General features: G+C 44.7%; 1 protein-coding gene across 1 annotated transcript; it reads left to right on the forward strand.

The window, feature by feature from the left end:
• The first annotated feature begins 143 nt into the window (after nt 1–143).
• POLR1E (RNA polymerase I subunit E) lies at nt 144–15429 on the forward strand. The gene is made up of 12 exons (XM_057430460.1): nt 144–210; nt 348–451; nt 2179–2255; nt 4954–5039; nt 5751–5806; nt 6198–6342; nt 8091–8198; nt 8671–8767; nt 9504–9637; nt 10816–10897; nt 11919–12050; nt 14633–15429. The coding sequence occupies exons 1-12, from the start codon at nt 144–146 to the stop codon at nt 14790–14792; spliced, it is 1248 nt and encodes a 415-aa protein (XP_057286443.1). The 3' UTR covers nt 14793–15429.
• The last annotated feature ends 84 nt before the right edge of the window (nt 15430–15513 follow it).

Genomic DNA, 15513 nt, shown 5'->3' on the forward strand with positions numbered 1-15513 from the left:
ACCAATCAGAGCCCTCGTTACTGATAGGCAACGGCGCCGCCGTCTTCTTCCCTACTCCCCACCGGATACGACAATAAGCACAGCCGTGATTGAGTGAGTCCCGCTTCCCCGAGAGCCAGCGGCAGTCCTCGCGTTTTGCCGCCATGGCCGGCGCCACCGCTACTTGGCGCTACCGCGGACACCCCGGCTCGGAACAGCCGGCGGTGCTGGGTGAGGCAGGAGCCAAGATGGGGCGGACGGGAGCGGGATCGGGGTTGCGGGATCGGGGTTGCGGGATCGGGGTTGTGGGGCAGGGCAGTGCCAGGCCAGGCCACCCTGGCTTACGGCCTCTCTTCGCCGCCCTGCAGTGCAGTTCTCCAACGGCAGGCTGCAGCGGACCGGCTCCATGCGGTTCATCGTCTACCGAAACAGGGACACGGCACACCCCCGGAAGAAGCACCGGAGGATTTTGGTAAGGGCTCGCCTGAAGATCACACTCTGTAGCCGGGCCTCGTGTGGGCAGCCGTGTGGGCTCCTGTGAGGGTGGCCGCGGAAGCCTGGAGCTGCGGCCGCCCCGAAATGGTACCGTTCGTGGTACGTACCGTGCAGCTGGTACCGTCTACCCGCCCTTATGTAGCCGTGTAACGAGGGCTGCACTGCTGCACCTTAGACTTGGAGAGTCATGCCGGGAGGCGGTAGCACCTGTTGGAGGTACAGAAGCACAGACTCTTCTCCCAAAGAACAAGGGATAGGGCAACTGGGAGCAGCATCAAGCTGTACCATGGGAGGTTTAGACTGGAGATTAGGAACAATTCCTTTTCCAAAGGGTGGTGAGGCATTGGAACAGGCTGCCCAGGGCAGTGGAGTCACCAAACCGCCTAGACAAGGCCCTTAGTGACATGATTTAGTGGTGGCGTTGGCAGTGTTGAGGACATTTTGACTTGATCTTAAAGGTCTTTTCCAACTTGTTTGATTGTCACTCTGTGAAGTTCTGGTTCTTATGTGGGCTGCTGCCATAATGCAGTTGGGCGTGATAGGGGTGTGGCAGAACAGGGAAGTCCTTGGCACGGGTGGGAAGAACCCTTCCCTTACTCTGCAGAATGCTCTATGCTGGTGAGCCACGCTCCCGGCATTTCTGCAGAGACCCACAAGGAGTCCTTGGACCCTGGAGAAGTGGGTGCAGGTTCTGCAGGGCCACTATGGTTTCTGTGGAGCACGTCATGATCACCCTCTTGGCATTGTGAGTTAACTCTTGGAACAGAAAGGAATCTGAAAAATTGCAATATGGAATGTTTGTGATTAAGGATATCGAGACAGATGTGTGAGTAAATTTCCATCAGAGCTGAGTATGTGCTTATTTGACAAAAATTTGATGTATACATGGTATTCTTAGGCAAAGGCTGAGGCACTGAAGTTGCGTGTGTTCATGATTTATTTTAATAACCTAGAGGGAAAAAATGTTTGAAAGTGAAAAGCTGTTACTTAACAACTAGTCATGTCCATTTGGTCACAAAATCTGCTGTGTTATGTTTATGCAGTGAACACAGTGGATTCTTTATCAAATTTTTTTGTTGTTGTTTTTGTTAAGTTACATTATAAGGGAATTTATATCTTTTCACTGAAGAGGGAGCCAAGATTAAAGTCAGAAGTTGCTTTGTTCTGCTATTGGTAAGTTTTACAGCTGCCTACATGCATGATTCAACGAATAAATGGCTTTTCAGCCATTTATTTTTCAGCCAGTTATGAGTAATTCCAATTACTCAGGGGAAACACACTGTAGTATAGTACAAACACAAATATTTTGAAATGCATTTAGGTGGTTGAGGTGTTTGTAGTAGTGCTGGCTCTTTTTTATAGTCAGTGAATTGTAGTCCCTTGGCAGTACTAGACCTTTAGGTAGATCATTGAAAATTATATTACACACATAGACTCTACGTTTAAATTACTATTCACATGATTTCTTTGCAGCGGTTCCTCATCTTCTGGCTAAAGTGAAAGCTGAGGTAGAATTATATATCATTGGTGGTCTCAGCTTCAAGAAATCTTGTCTGTTAAAGATTTTGACCTGATGCTCAGTGTACCCAGGGTGGGCTAGTGTCTGATGCCTAGGAATGTAGAGCTGTGTGGCACCAGGGAAAATGAAATGCAGAGAAGGTTATTCACAGTCCCGTACTCAAGTAATTTTCCTTTGTTTTTCAGGTCTCAGAAACTGAAAGGCTTTCATATGTGGGGAATAACTTTGGCAGCGGAGCTATGAAATGTAATTCCCTATGCAGGTATGGATTGCTAGCAAAATGGGGGCATGAACTTGGAGGCAGAAGCAGAGGTGTTGCTCATACACAAAGTTCCTGGTAGCCTTTTTTAAATGTGGCTCAGAAGTTCCCAGGGAGGCTGTGATTTGATTTGTTGGAAGACTCCAGTATCTGGCAGCTGCATAGTTTGTGTACTTTACATCCCTTTGGAAGTTGTGATGTTTCATGTGGTGTGTGTTTGAAAAGGTCTTCAGAAGGAAAAGCTGAGGAGATGATTTGATGTAGTTGAGATGTAGGAATAATAGCTTTGCTATTAAGAAGCTATAAAACTAACGTTAAGAAATTGCCAAGATCATCTGCTGCTGCCCAGGAACCTTCTGGGTCATTAATCACCATTTAACTTCAGGGCCACAGTACGGGGTTGCTATGTGAAATAACAAGCTGCCACACTGTAAAAAGAACATTGGTGAAATCACCAGCCTTTACATGTCCTGGTGTAACAATATGACCTTTGTGGCAGTGGGGCAGATCCTACTGGTCTCCTCTAAGTATCTTGTATGTGAAATCTTTCTCAGTCTCTAACAGACCCATCACCAAAAGGGTAGAGAGCCAGTGTGAAATAATCTTGCCTTGTTATACCCAAAGGTGTTTATTTTCTCCTTTGATGCATATTATTGCTCCTTCTAGCCTACACAAGACTGAAATGCATTTAATGTGCATGTCAGGATCTTGGTACCAAATGCTTTGCTCTGTAGATCCACTCCACTTGACCCACGTGGTTTGCTTGCATTGGTCATCTCTCCTGTAGTTGGACTGTACTGATGTGATTTGTATCTGACTAGTTAAAATGCAGGTGAAGGAGTAAAAAGCAGAGCTGTGTACAATTTTTATGGAGAGGAGGTGTTTTCAGATGTTGGCAGCCTGATGGTCCAGTGTTCTGAGTAAGACCAACCTTTGGAAGCATTTCTTTACAGAGGTGGTGTTCAGACTCTGGGACGGGCTTACAAGGGGGTTGGTTGATGCCCCAAGCCTGTCAGTGTTTGAAAGGTATTTGGGCAATGCCCGTAATAACATGCTTTAACTTTTGGTCAGCCCTGAGTTGGTCAGGCAGTTGCACTAAATGATCACTATAGGCTTTTTCCAGCTGAAACTATTCTGTAAAAGGAACAGGCTTCACCTCTGCAAATGGTCTGTCAAAATAATACTAATACTACTCTTTGTTCTTTTCTCTGGGAAGTGAAACACAGAGAACTGCACCTTCAGATGTAATAGTCTTCAGTTTAAGATACTATAGCTGCAAAAAGGCATCAAGGAGCTTTTTGTTTTTGAGTTTGAATGATAAATTTAATTTTCTGAGTATGTGTGATACAGATATCAATGCAGTATTATTTCTAGGCATATTTAGCAGTCTTATCTCTGGGCACTGATTAAGAGATGGTTTTAATGGCTTAAGTTGTTCTTACCTGCACCTCTGAAGATCCTGAGCTATGGACACTAACAAGCCAAGCTGACTGCTGATAGTATGTTCAACTTCAGGTATTAGTTTTGCATTATGTGTGCACATGCCTCAGGATCCACAGAGATGCAGACAAGAATCAATTAAGTAATTTCTTGCTTTTCTTTTAAGTTTTCCCACACCATCCTTCTGTCCCTTTTCTCCCTCATCTGCTTCAGCTGCATGTATGAGGATTTCCTCCAGTGGATCCATTCCTATAGTTCTTAGCAGCTGTTAGCCTAAAAATGTGCATTCACAACTGCTCAAGTAAGTGTAACAGGGAGCAGAAACTAGCTCTGATCAAACCACTCTTTATTCTGTGTGGAAAGTCTTTATTCTGAGTTGAGTCCATCCAACCTCTTGGCTTCCTGGGACAGCAGGAACTGCCCAAAAATCTTTTCTGGCCAGGAGGTGCTGAGGTTCCCACTGTATGTGGGCAGCTCCTCTGAGGCCATAGAGTGTTGCTGTCACTGCAGTAGGCAGCCTGTTGTGCAAGTGGGTTTTTGCTTCAGGAAACGTGTTTTGACTTCTAGGAAAATGTGTTATGGGCTGGAAGAAGTTCAGGTACCAGTCAGAAGGGGTCATATGGAATAAACTCTTCTGGCTGGATAAGAAGCTGGTGCAGATGATAACTTGATCCATGTTAGCCAAGGGTGACATAACAGCCTGTTCTTTTTGGTGGGTCATGAGACATAGTGAGGAGCTGTATAAACCATTTGGGCTTGCCCCTTTGAGATGTGGGATGAGAAGGAAGTTACCTGAGAGAAATTATCGTATTTCAGAAATGGCAAAGTCACATTTCCAAGGAGCTCTGAGGACTTAAAAGTGACTTGTACTAAGCAGAGAACTGGCCACAAGGAACCAAAGCTTATAAACACAGGCAACTGCATAGAAGCACTATACATAACATATATGTAACATAGAAGAGAAACCAAAGGTTCTGGCACATCAAAAAAGGCAAAAGACAATTTAGCATTCTGGAGCTAATTTAATTGTCATAAAATTTCTACGTTTACTTAGGGCAACAAGTCTTTATATTTTTATATATGTGCATGCATGCAGTAACTCGTTTTACTGTGACATCCTAAATGCGCTTGGAAAACTTGTGTTTGCAAAGCAGAATAATTGGCAGAGGGTGAGGAATACACATGGCTTTGCACTATATATTTTAAAACATCAGTTCCACTGGACTGTCTCTCACTAATAATTTGCCCCTCTTCTTCCCAGGTATTTTATTGGTGTGTTAGACAAGGACTCTGGGCAAATGGAAGTGTATAATGCTGAAATATTCAATATGCAGCCCTTGCTGTCAGGTAAGAAGATACTGTTTAACCCCAGCACCAGATTCACAGCATGCTAGACCTATGTATGCATTCAGCTACTGACTGCTTGACTGCTGACAGCAAAACTCTGTTTTCTCCCTGGCTGCTCTTTCTTCCTCATTTCTGCCTTATTCCCTTAGTATGAAGGAAGGAGGATACATTACACTCTCCTTCCGAACCACTGAATGATGTGAAAACAGGCAGAATAAATTAAGGTGAAATGTAGGGTGGATGTTAGCCAGAGAGCATTATGGGTGGGAGGGTGGAGGTTCTGAATATTCTGTTCAGAATAGTGTAGCCTTGTCTAGGTGTGCTCTGCTGAGGGAAGCCTAGAAATTATCAGGTCAAGGGACTGGATCACTGAAGAAACAAAACAGCTTTTCTTCAGCAGAACTGCTTTTTTTTAATTGAACTCAGGAGGGTAACCCAAAGAATTTGGTCTTTTGGGAGCTTGTTTTTCCCCTGTGCTGCAGTCCATGTGTTATGCTCATAGACTTTATAGCAATAATTGGCTTGTCTTTCCTTTTGTGTTCTAGGTGCATACTCTCTTATTCGATGTGTTCTGTAATTGACAAAGTCCTGTGGAGGAGATCTTGAAGTGATGTGCTTAGTGTTTTAGTAATGGATTAGAGCTAAGGGGATACCAAACTGTGCTGTCCTTGCTCCTGCAATCTAAGCATACTAACTTTTGTCCTTTTATAGATAACTTAGTACCTGATGACACAAAGGATTATCAGAATAAATCCTACAGGGAGAAGGTAAAGTTGAAATCCTGTATTGTATTCTGCTGTGATCCCACTAACAGTGGCAGATGATACTTATCTGAGACGTGATGTTTGGTTTACTGCTGGGTAAACCTGGGTAGTTTCAGCACTCCCTCTGTGCCTTACAGGTCTAAGAGGTAGTGCATTATTAGTGCCTACCTTGCAGAATTTTCATAATTATTTTAGGTTTGATTGCAATCTCAGTTACTTCCTGACCCTTGCGGATCAGCGCTTGTTGCATGATTGGGTTGTGCCCAGTGCAGTGTTTGAAGTTTTCTTAAGAGAGTGTGAATGTGGAACAAGTGGTGGTTAGCTGAGTTTTCTTCTTGTGTGCGAAGTGTCTTCAGTTCAGCAGTGTGTTTCAGTTTGCATCTTTCTTGCCTAGATGGATTTGTGCATTGAGGCCTTTGGTACGAGCAAGCAGAAGCGAGCTCTGAACTCTCGGCGAATGAATGCAGTGGGAAGTGATATATTGAACACAGCTGTGACAAAAGCAGCAGCAAACATTATAGATGCAAAGGGAGTAACAGGTAATATTACTGTCTCAGGGGTTTAATGAAGGCAATCAGAAGCCCCTTTTTCTGTCTGCTCCTTGCCAAGTATGGTGAGAAGAAGAAAGGGGTTGTCTTTGAGTGACTAAGCAGGCAGCTGTAGAAGGGCACATGTGGAAGAACTCACAGGTCTTTCTAGTGGAAAAGGAGCTGCTTCCTTCTGATCCTGCTAGTCTTGCTGTGGGAGTTGCTTGAAGGAGGAAAGATTACTGTGGCATCAATGTCCCTGGCCATTACTGGGAGTTCTTCTGGGATTTCCTGGGATTCAGTGTTCTGGGATAAAGGCAGTGCATTCACCTGGTCTGAATTGAGACACTGAACATTCATTAAGGTGAATTGTACCACTGGCTTCACAGTGTCATGTCTATGTAAAATAGTCCATGTCCTAAATCAGGTCACAGCCCCATCAAGTGCAATTCCATGTGCTGTTGTGAGATAGGTTGATGGAATTAGGCTTCTGCTATGGAGGAGCCTGCAGCAAATAGGCAGTCTGCCATGCGCTTAGTTATTGTCACTATTGCAGGCAACATTCACTCTCCAAAGCATGATATTGAGCTGAAGCTTCAAGGAGAGTTGATAACCCTTGAGTGTGCTGGTGAAGTGCTGGTGAAGCTGCATCTGTATCATGTTGTCCAGTCTGCTACCCTGTCCTGATCAAGAGGGAGGTGAAGAAATGACAGAGGAGAGGGCATGCAACTTGCAGGCAGGGGCCACGCAACTGACAAGGAGAGGTAGAAGGAGCTGAGCTTGGTTAGTCTGGTAAAGAGGAGGCCAAGGAGGATCTAACAGCAGCCCAGAGCTACTTGAAGGGCAGTCAAAGCCAAACCCTTTTCAGCAGTACCAAGCAGTACAAGAACCAATAGCACAAGCTGCAGTGGTACCTGAACCTTGAGAGGACCAGATGGGAGACTGGGGGAGCTGTCTTGCCTTAGAGGATTGTGGAGCCCTGGAACACATCCCAGAGAGGTGTAGACTCATCATCCTTGGGACTTCCAAGCTTTGGGAGGACAAATCTAGGGTTGCACTGATACTGTGCTGTAGACAGCGCTACTCTGAGCAGGAGGTTTGACAGGAGACCTCCAGAGCTCCTTTCCACTAGTGCTTCTGGGATTGTGAGTTTCATTGGCTATGAATGGGAGAGATGTCTGTTGACTATAGAACCCATCAGCTCTCATCCGTTCTGTTCCAGCTGGATAATGTCTGTGCTCTTGGAGCTGCTTTGTGCCAAATGGCTCTCCAGTGGAACCCATAGTGCAAAAAACGTATACTGTCCACCCTGCAGGCAAGAGATGCAGCAGCAGCAGCAACCAGTTTGTCTTGGTGCACTTCTTTCCCAGATTTTTATCTAGTCTGGAGAGGCTTTTCTAAATTTTAAGGAGCAGGAAGTTCTTTGTGGAAATGGTGACACTATGCTAAACCCAGGGTGCTGAGTACATAGCAGGCATGTCAGAAACTGTCAGCCTTTTTGTGCCTATGGGAATGCTTTCTGTACAGTCACCACCTCCGTGTGTCAGGAACAAAACAAAATGTGGAAGAGCTGTAGCCTTTCCTTGCTACTGTCCCAAGTGAAATAAACTGGTGTTTTAAACTAGTGACTAAACTGGTGTTGATGCAAGAACCACCATGGAGTAGGCTTGTATTTAAAGAAAGGATTTGGGTTGCGGTCATGTTCTCAGTGTTTTTGTTTGTATGGTGCAAATACTTTTCTTTCCTGCTTCCCTCCAAAGCTCTGATCCAGGATGTGGCCCAAGATGATGTACAGAACATCTCTACCTTCCTCCCACCATGTAATGAAGATGCTAACAAACCAGAAAATGTTTACAAGTTTGAGGACAGTATCTTTTTCTGTGGCACAGTGGTTTCTTATACAACTGTAAGCCTTGATGTCAGTGATCTGACGTGTGGGAGTGAGTGTTGCAAAGTGTGTGAATGAGCCAAGCCGCCTTCCCTCGCAAGCCAAAAGCTGAGAGCAGTGACACAATGTGTTGAGATTTCTCCCTTATCCTGCCTCTTTGCTACAAGAGAGCAGGATGCTGTGCCTCGCTGTTGGCAGTAGTTCGACTGAGATTAGGAATGAAGTTGGCTATGCAGACATGACTTGGGGTACAGTTACAGTCCTTTAGAGACCTTTGTTGTTGGCCAGCTTCCAAGTGTTGCAGTTACATCCTGCCTATTTGTAATTTCGTTTCATCCTTCCCTGCCCCGTATCTCCTAAAATTAGAATGGATGTAGCTTATCTCATTGTGGGCTGTTCAGACCAGAAAGGAGAGCAAAGGTGTTTTGTTCTTTTCTTTAAAATCCCTCCAGTTCTGTCCCCCGCAGAGTATGAAGCATTGCGGATTCCAGCAGCAGCTTTTGTTAACATCACTCCAGAAGAAATCACCAAGAAAACACAAGAGAGAAGGTAATGCTGCTGCAAACAGCTTCTTAATAGTCGATGTGCCCTGTGAAGCTGTAGTTTATCTGTGGATCAAGATGGCTACTGCTGCCAGCTCCAATGTACCCAGGCTGACCTTTTCAGTGCAGAGGGAGGACATTTGATCCAGCCACAGCTGAGCAACATTTACCCTGGGGAGTATGTGGTATAATTTTATACATGTAAGGAAACTGTGTGCACAGCAGCATGGTTGCTCTTTGGGGAACTGATTGCAGAGGAAGAGAGTGGAGAAATCCTAAGTGGGGTCTGAAGGCAGGTGCCTAGAAGATGGACCACAGACCTGTACTGAACATGATATTCCCATGGCTGGGCACTGTCACAGCCAAATAGTGATTTGCTGTTGAGGTTGCTGTGGCTTGGCATGGACATACATTTAGAGCTATTAGGCTGTTTGCTAAGGGTCTGAAGTGAGCAGGAAGAGCATAAACTGCACCTGTGCTTCCTGCCTGTGCCACATGAACAGCCTCCAGTTTCTACAGTGCAGGGACCTTTCTAGTAGCTGCACACTAAAAGGGGCTGGCTGAACATGGTGGGCACTGACAGGAAGGTGTGCTCACAAAGCAGTCTCCTGGGCTATCCTTAGAGGTGTCCGGGGAGCAATTCTCAAACAGGTGAGCATTGAAGTTACAGGTGTGTCCTGTCCTTCTGATGATATAAATTGATTCCTAATTCTTTGAGCCTCAGCCTCTCCTTTTTTCTTCAGCCATTGCTGCTTTGTTTTAGAAGAGCTGAAGTTCCTGCCTGCTAATGAGAAGAGCAGAGATCACAAAGCCCGATGCCTCTGGTTCCTGGACACCCTTATTAAGTTCAGCTACCAGAAAGTGATCAAAACAAAGTGTAAGAGTTTTCAGCTTCTCTACTTTTAAGCTGTGACTTTTTAATGCTGAGACTTGTTTTGTAATTACTGCAGTAGAAAATTATGAAGCTGCCCAGAATGAGTTGAGTGATGAAAGAGCTAGCTAGTGGTTGAAAGGCTGCAGCTAGCTGCAGCAGTTTATTTCAGCCTATTTCATGCTGAAGTTGGTGATCTCCATGTTGTTGAGGGTTGCTAGATCTGCATCTGCTGGGAGATGGATGTTTGCAACTGGTGTGCATCAGAATGGCACCATGAGATTCTCTTTGTAGGAGACAGGATAGCTTAGATTGGAAATTTTGAGATTCTCCCTAGTTTATCAATAGTGCTGCACTTATAAACAAGTTTTATGTTTTCACACTTTAGTCCTAAGCCAAGAAGCTGGAAAGTGTTATCCAGCCTCCGTGTTCCAGGTGCAAAAGGCATTCAGTACACAGTATATACTTTATCTTTCTTTTTGTGCTTTTGTCTTCATCATCCTTTGCTTATTAGTTCAGTCTGTGGGTCACGGTGATCGTATCTCTGTTACGTTCAGGGTTCTGCTTTTAAAATGTCAGGAACTGCTGTTTTCAAAATGACTACACAAAATATTTTGGTTGAAATCTTCAGGACTTATCATCTTCCATAGAACCTGTGTATCTCCTTGTCAGTGGTGAAAATGTCGTTGGCATTTTCAATGGCAGGGAGTGGTGGAGGAGGACATGGTAAGCCTGGTTGTGAATATCCTCCTGCGCTGCTGTAAACAGAGGAGTCACCCTGTAGAACTTAGTCAAGGATGACATGGAAATGACAGGTCTTGGGTGCTAGTAGAAATTCATTAGCGTGGTTTCAGTTTTAATAATATTTTCTGACAGGACCATCTATTGAAAGGTAGAAATCTATTAAAAGAAATATATGCATAGGTGCACATGCCCGCATTCTAGATTGTGTAGTGTTGATGTAGGAGATCCCATTTAGAAAGAAAATAAAAGCTGTTAGGAGCCTCTTTCAGACCTGAAAAATGATGAGACCTAGAAATCAAGTGCTGAGGTTTCTTTTGGGTTTTCTATGTTCCTGGGAAGAGTGATGAATGTCATAGTGATAGGTGTGCTCTTATGGGGGCTGGAGTAGTAGTACAAGAAAGAGTATGTTCATTCCACGGTAAAATCCTTTTCTGTCCTAGATCCAATGGGTCCTGAATGCCCACAGATTATTAGCAGGAAACTCATGAAGCATTTCACTTCACTGACCTACAACAATAGCAGGTAAGGAATTATGTTTGCTTTGATTTTCTTGAGCCAGACATACAGCAGAGTTCAGCTTAAAGGTCTATGGACACATTATCAGGAAACCTACCGAAATGTAAGTAGATTTTCTTGATTCATGCCTCCATCCCTGCAGAACACTGGGTTGTGGCTGGTGGTAGGCACTTTCAGACAATGCTGGTCTATCATGTAAAAACAGGGGAGATTTTCTCAACCCCTAGTGTTTGATCTATTTGTCAGAGCCCCAAGAAAGCTGAGACCTTGTGCCCAACCAGTCTGTTAATAGAGACCATTGACTGAGCAGTCCTGCTGGATCAGAGGGTGATTCAACTGACTTGCTCAGGGAAGTGCTCTTGTTATAACAGAGCCTGGCAATCCTGTTGAATGGAAGTACCAAAATAAAGGGAAGAGTGAAGAGTGTCCTCGCTCTTGCCAGTGCCTTCTCCATGTTCAGAGAGGCAACACCCACGCTGCCTAGAAGGGGCATAATGGTGATGCTTTGCTATTGCATAGCTGTACTACCACTGTTGATCTATCAGAAGCAGAGAGTTTGAGTCCAAATGGGCCAGGTTTTGTCTGAAGACTCTGACCAGTGACAAATGGCAAGCAGTCAAATGCTCCGAGAGGATCACCAGACAGGGATCTGATTTGTGTGGATTATGTATTTAAGGTGCCATTAGTACTTACACTGAATACCCTCAGAACAGCTTTCCTTTGCCACCTTCTTGCAAGAGACCAGTGCCAAAGAGACTGAAGTGTCGTTAGCTGGTGGATTTGTCAAGGCTGCATAATGATAACCTCAGGGGCCCCCTACTTCTGAACAGAAGTAGGCACCTGAGGTGGACAAAGAAGTCTGTTAAGCCCCTGTGATCAGAGGTGTGCTGCTTTGAGCTCTTCTTTGGTGTCTAGGAAAAGTCCACCATGTCTAACTGGGGCTCCAGTTCTGTCTGCACCTAATGGGGCTTGTGTTCTGGGTTCACTGACACTTCACATCTCATGTGTTCTTCCTCTTGCCATGCAGTGTCCAGAATTTAATCTCTGCATCAATGAAGGCTAAAATCACAGCATATGTCATTGCACTGGCTCTGCACATTAACAACTTCCAAATCGACCTCACAGTCCTGCAGAATGACTTGAAGCTCCAAGAAAGCAGGTGAGTTGTCATGTTTGTTCACACCTGGTTAGATATGCTGTGACCCTCCTACAAAGAGCTCTGAGGAGAGATCTCACTCTGGAGCCCCTCTGGTACCTGAGTAGCACAGTAATACCTGCTAGCAAGTCCCTTTTGTTGTAACTGGATTCTATCTTTTCCGAGTTTGTTGAAGCTTTATTTTGAAGCCCTGTTATTTGTAAAGGGGAGTGGTTACACATCTGAAACTTAGAAAGGGTGCTTGCCACAGAGGTCCTCAACTGCATCAAAAGGCTCTTCAGCTGTTCTGCAGGGAAGAAAATAAAGGCAAGGCAGTATAGAGGTAGCCAGGTGGGGCAGATTCTACGACAGGACTTACTCCCTGCCACTCAGCTCTGTTTCTTGCATGATAAATCACATCACTCTTGACCTTCTTGACCTCTGCGTCCCTTGTCCTGCAGAGCTCCAGTCCCTGTTAGGTACCAATTTGGGTGTAAGTAGTACTTCAAAGGTACCTGTAAGGTTTGCAACTGACTGCAACAGGAAAACTAGAAACGGGTTTTCTCCCACAGTTGCACGCTGAGCATGTAGTTGTATTTACATGGAGGAATCCCAGGCCCCTGAAATTTATCCATTCTGGGCTTGGCTCCAAGAAGATTGTTTTTGAAATACTGACAAACTTGGGGACTCTGCGACAAACATCATGGGGAGAGGTTGTAGGCAGAAATGCTGGCCATATGGCATATGCTGGCAGTATTTGAAATGTTTGCCAAATCGCATCTAGTGAAAGTGAATGGGTAGAAAACAGCTTGCAGAATAAGCTTCAGGGCAAAGAACCCTTGGTGTGTTAGCTCTTTGGGGCAGTTGCTCCATAGACTTCAATTTTCTAAGGAGTGTCATGCACCTGCCATTAGCTGCAAGACCTGCTTTTCCCAGCATCTGTCAGTCGGAGCCTGCTGCCAGCTCATCAGGCTCTGGGAGTTCTATTCCAGTTTATGCACTGTACTGTCTCTCAGCCCCCTGCTGAATTAATCAGGCATCGATGAGAACTGCTCAAGAAGTACACTGTGCTTGATGAGAAGCTTCCCAGCAAGCAGACATCAGCTCAGCAGGCACTTTTTTATTAATTGTGTCTGGAAAGAGATCAGGTGCCTCTGTTAGTGACTGCTCAGCTGTGCTGATTAGCACCTGTCTTACACCCTGTCCTGTTTTGTGGGCAATGGTTACACCAAGGACATGTGCTTCCTAACTCAGTCACTGAGACTGTGGTCTTTCTTATCAGGATTGCTTAGTGAGTGTGCATCCAGGTAGGACCTGTGGAGGGACACAAACCCTTCACTGCAACTCAGAAAAACACTGTGGCATATCCTAGGGTTTCTGGCTGAGGGGTGTAATGTTACGGTCCATTAATATCGGGAGGTAATCTGAGCCCTTAGTCACCTCCTCATTTTGCAAGCTCTTTAGTCAGCCATGATGCAGTTACTTCTAAGTTTGTCCCCAGTTGTGCTCTTTATTCTTTGATGTGTAGTAGTGGGTTTAACAGCAGTGTTTGCTATTAGTTTCCACCTTCTGTTTCTTGTTTTCTTTTTCTCTCTTGGCTTTTCCCCATTCCCCTTTCTTTTCATTCTTTTTGTTCTTCTCATTATTTTTTCCTTTTTTCATTTTCTTTTTTTTTTAATTTTTCTTTTTCTTGTTGCAATTAAGTTTTTTTTAAGGAATCTGTGTTGGTTTTTTGCAATTGATACCAAAATTTTGTTCTTAACTACTGTACTGAAGCTGAGAACACAAGCCATAGGATGCTGTTGAGAAAAAGGTGGAGGAGGCTAGGACCTGTTGGAAAAATTGTGGAGAGACACCTAGCCCCAAGTCCCCTGATGGGATGATCCATGCTTCAAGTGAGAGGTTTGACTGAAGAACCCTTCCCAACTCAATCTGTATGTCTTTCAAAGATACAAAGTCAGCTGGGAGGATTCTGGGACTTGAGTGTTCTCAAGACCCCAGATGAAATCAGGACATATATTTCTCTGCTAGCTTCCCTTCAGTTGCACTTTGTTCTCTCTGTTGGACAAGCTTGCAGGTGTGTTCTGATTGTGCTTTCTTGTCCAAACTCTTCACATTATACATCTCAGCCAAGCCTCTCTTCTTAAGGTAAGAATGCTCAATTTTAGTTGCTAAGAGACGTTCTTGCTATACAAAGTTCCGTTCATCATAAAATACACAAGAGATGAGTGCACAGGGAAGCAACCATGGGCTGCCAGCAGCAGCATCTGAACACAAACAGTGCCTGTTCTTTTCATAGGGAAGCATTATTTTTCTCTCAGGTAAGCTTGAGTAAAGCAGTGTGGGTTTAGAATGCTATCCAAGGTGCTGGTGCTGAGCTCAGTAGCCTTCTAGTCTCCGCAGGAACGATCTACCTCATAGTCTTTGAATACTTTCAGCATCTGTCTCCATGGTATCCTTGACATGCAGAGAACACATCCTGCTTGCTCATGCCTTTTGGCTTCTGCCCCGTGGCAAAAGCCTGTTAGTTGATTTTTTTTGTGGAGTATCATGGGACAGAAGACTTGTGCACCCTGCTCACACAGTGTTTCTCTGGTGTTTTCCAGGATGATGGACATCGCAAAGGCCATGCGGTTGAAGGTCTCCAAGGCAAAGGGACTGCCAGAATTTGAAAATGATCAGAACCACAAGCTGGGCACTCTTTCTCTCCCCTTGCCTATGCAGAAGGCATCAGGGAACCAAAAGAAGCGCAAGAAAATGAACTAAAATGTCTGGGAGGGGCAAAACAGTTGTTTTCTCACTGCTGTTCCACATCATAGGAGTGTTTTTGTCTGTTGGGTTTGGCTGTCCAGCATCAGCACATAACCCTGCTGAAATCCTCTCTCAAGGCTGGGTTGCAAGATATGTTCACCTCATTAAACTGCTTATTTTTTTTCATTTATGTAGAAAAAGCTGTAGTAAAACCTTTTTCTTTCTTCCTGTCTGTATGAGGGGAGAAAGATGTAGGTTGTGCTGGAGCAAGAAGACATGGTTTGAAACTGCAGGTCCTCCACTGACTACTGAGGATTCTCAGTACCTGGGAGAGAGACTGCTGGGTTAATTTCTCTGTGTATTCAGTCTAGTCCTGGGCTGCAAGGCTCATTCCAAGTGTATACTAAGCAAGGCTGTAGGAATCTGGGGCTTCTGAAAAGCTGAGGATTACCTCCAAGAGAAAAAGCTTATGTGAAACAGTAACATGGGCTGTCAAGAGCAGTCTTCTCTTTGAGGTGTTTTTGCTCCAGATTGTAATTTGAGTTTAGTACATAATTCTGGGATTTAAGAGTAATTCAGTGCACACCTTAATGACTCACTACTCGCAGCTCTGTCACTCACAGGAGTGACAGAAACATCCAGTTTTCTGAGTAAAGGAGAATTAATCCCATGGGAATTGTAGGCTGCAGATAGGAATGTTTCTAGGCTGCAGATAGGAATGTTTCTATCACAGAAT

The sequence above is a fragment of the Pezoporus wallicus genome, unplaced genomic scaffold (assembly GCF_028554395.1).
Source record: "Pezoporus wallicus isolate ANWC-B61680 ecotype Strahan unplaced genomic scaffold, APGP_CSIRO_Pwel_v1 contig_3573, whole genome shotgun sequence".
Lineage (NCBI taxonomy): Eukaryota > Metazoa > Chordata > Aves > Psittaciformes > Psittacidae > Pezoporus > Pezoporus wallicus.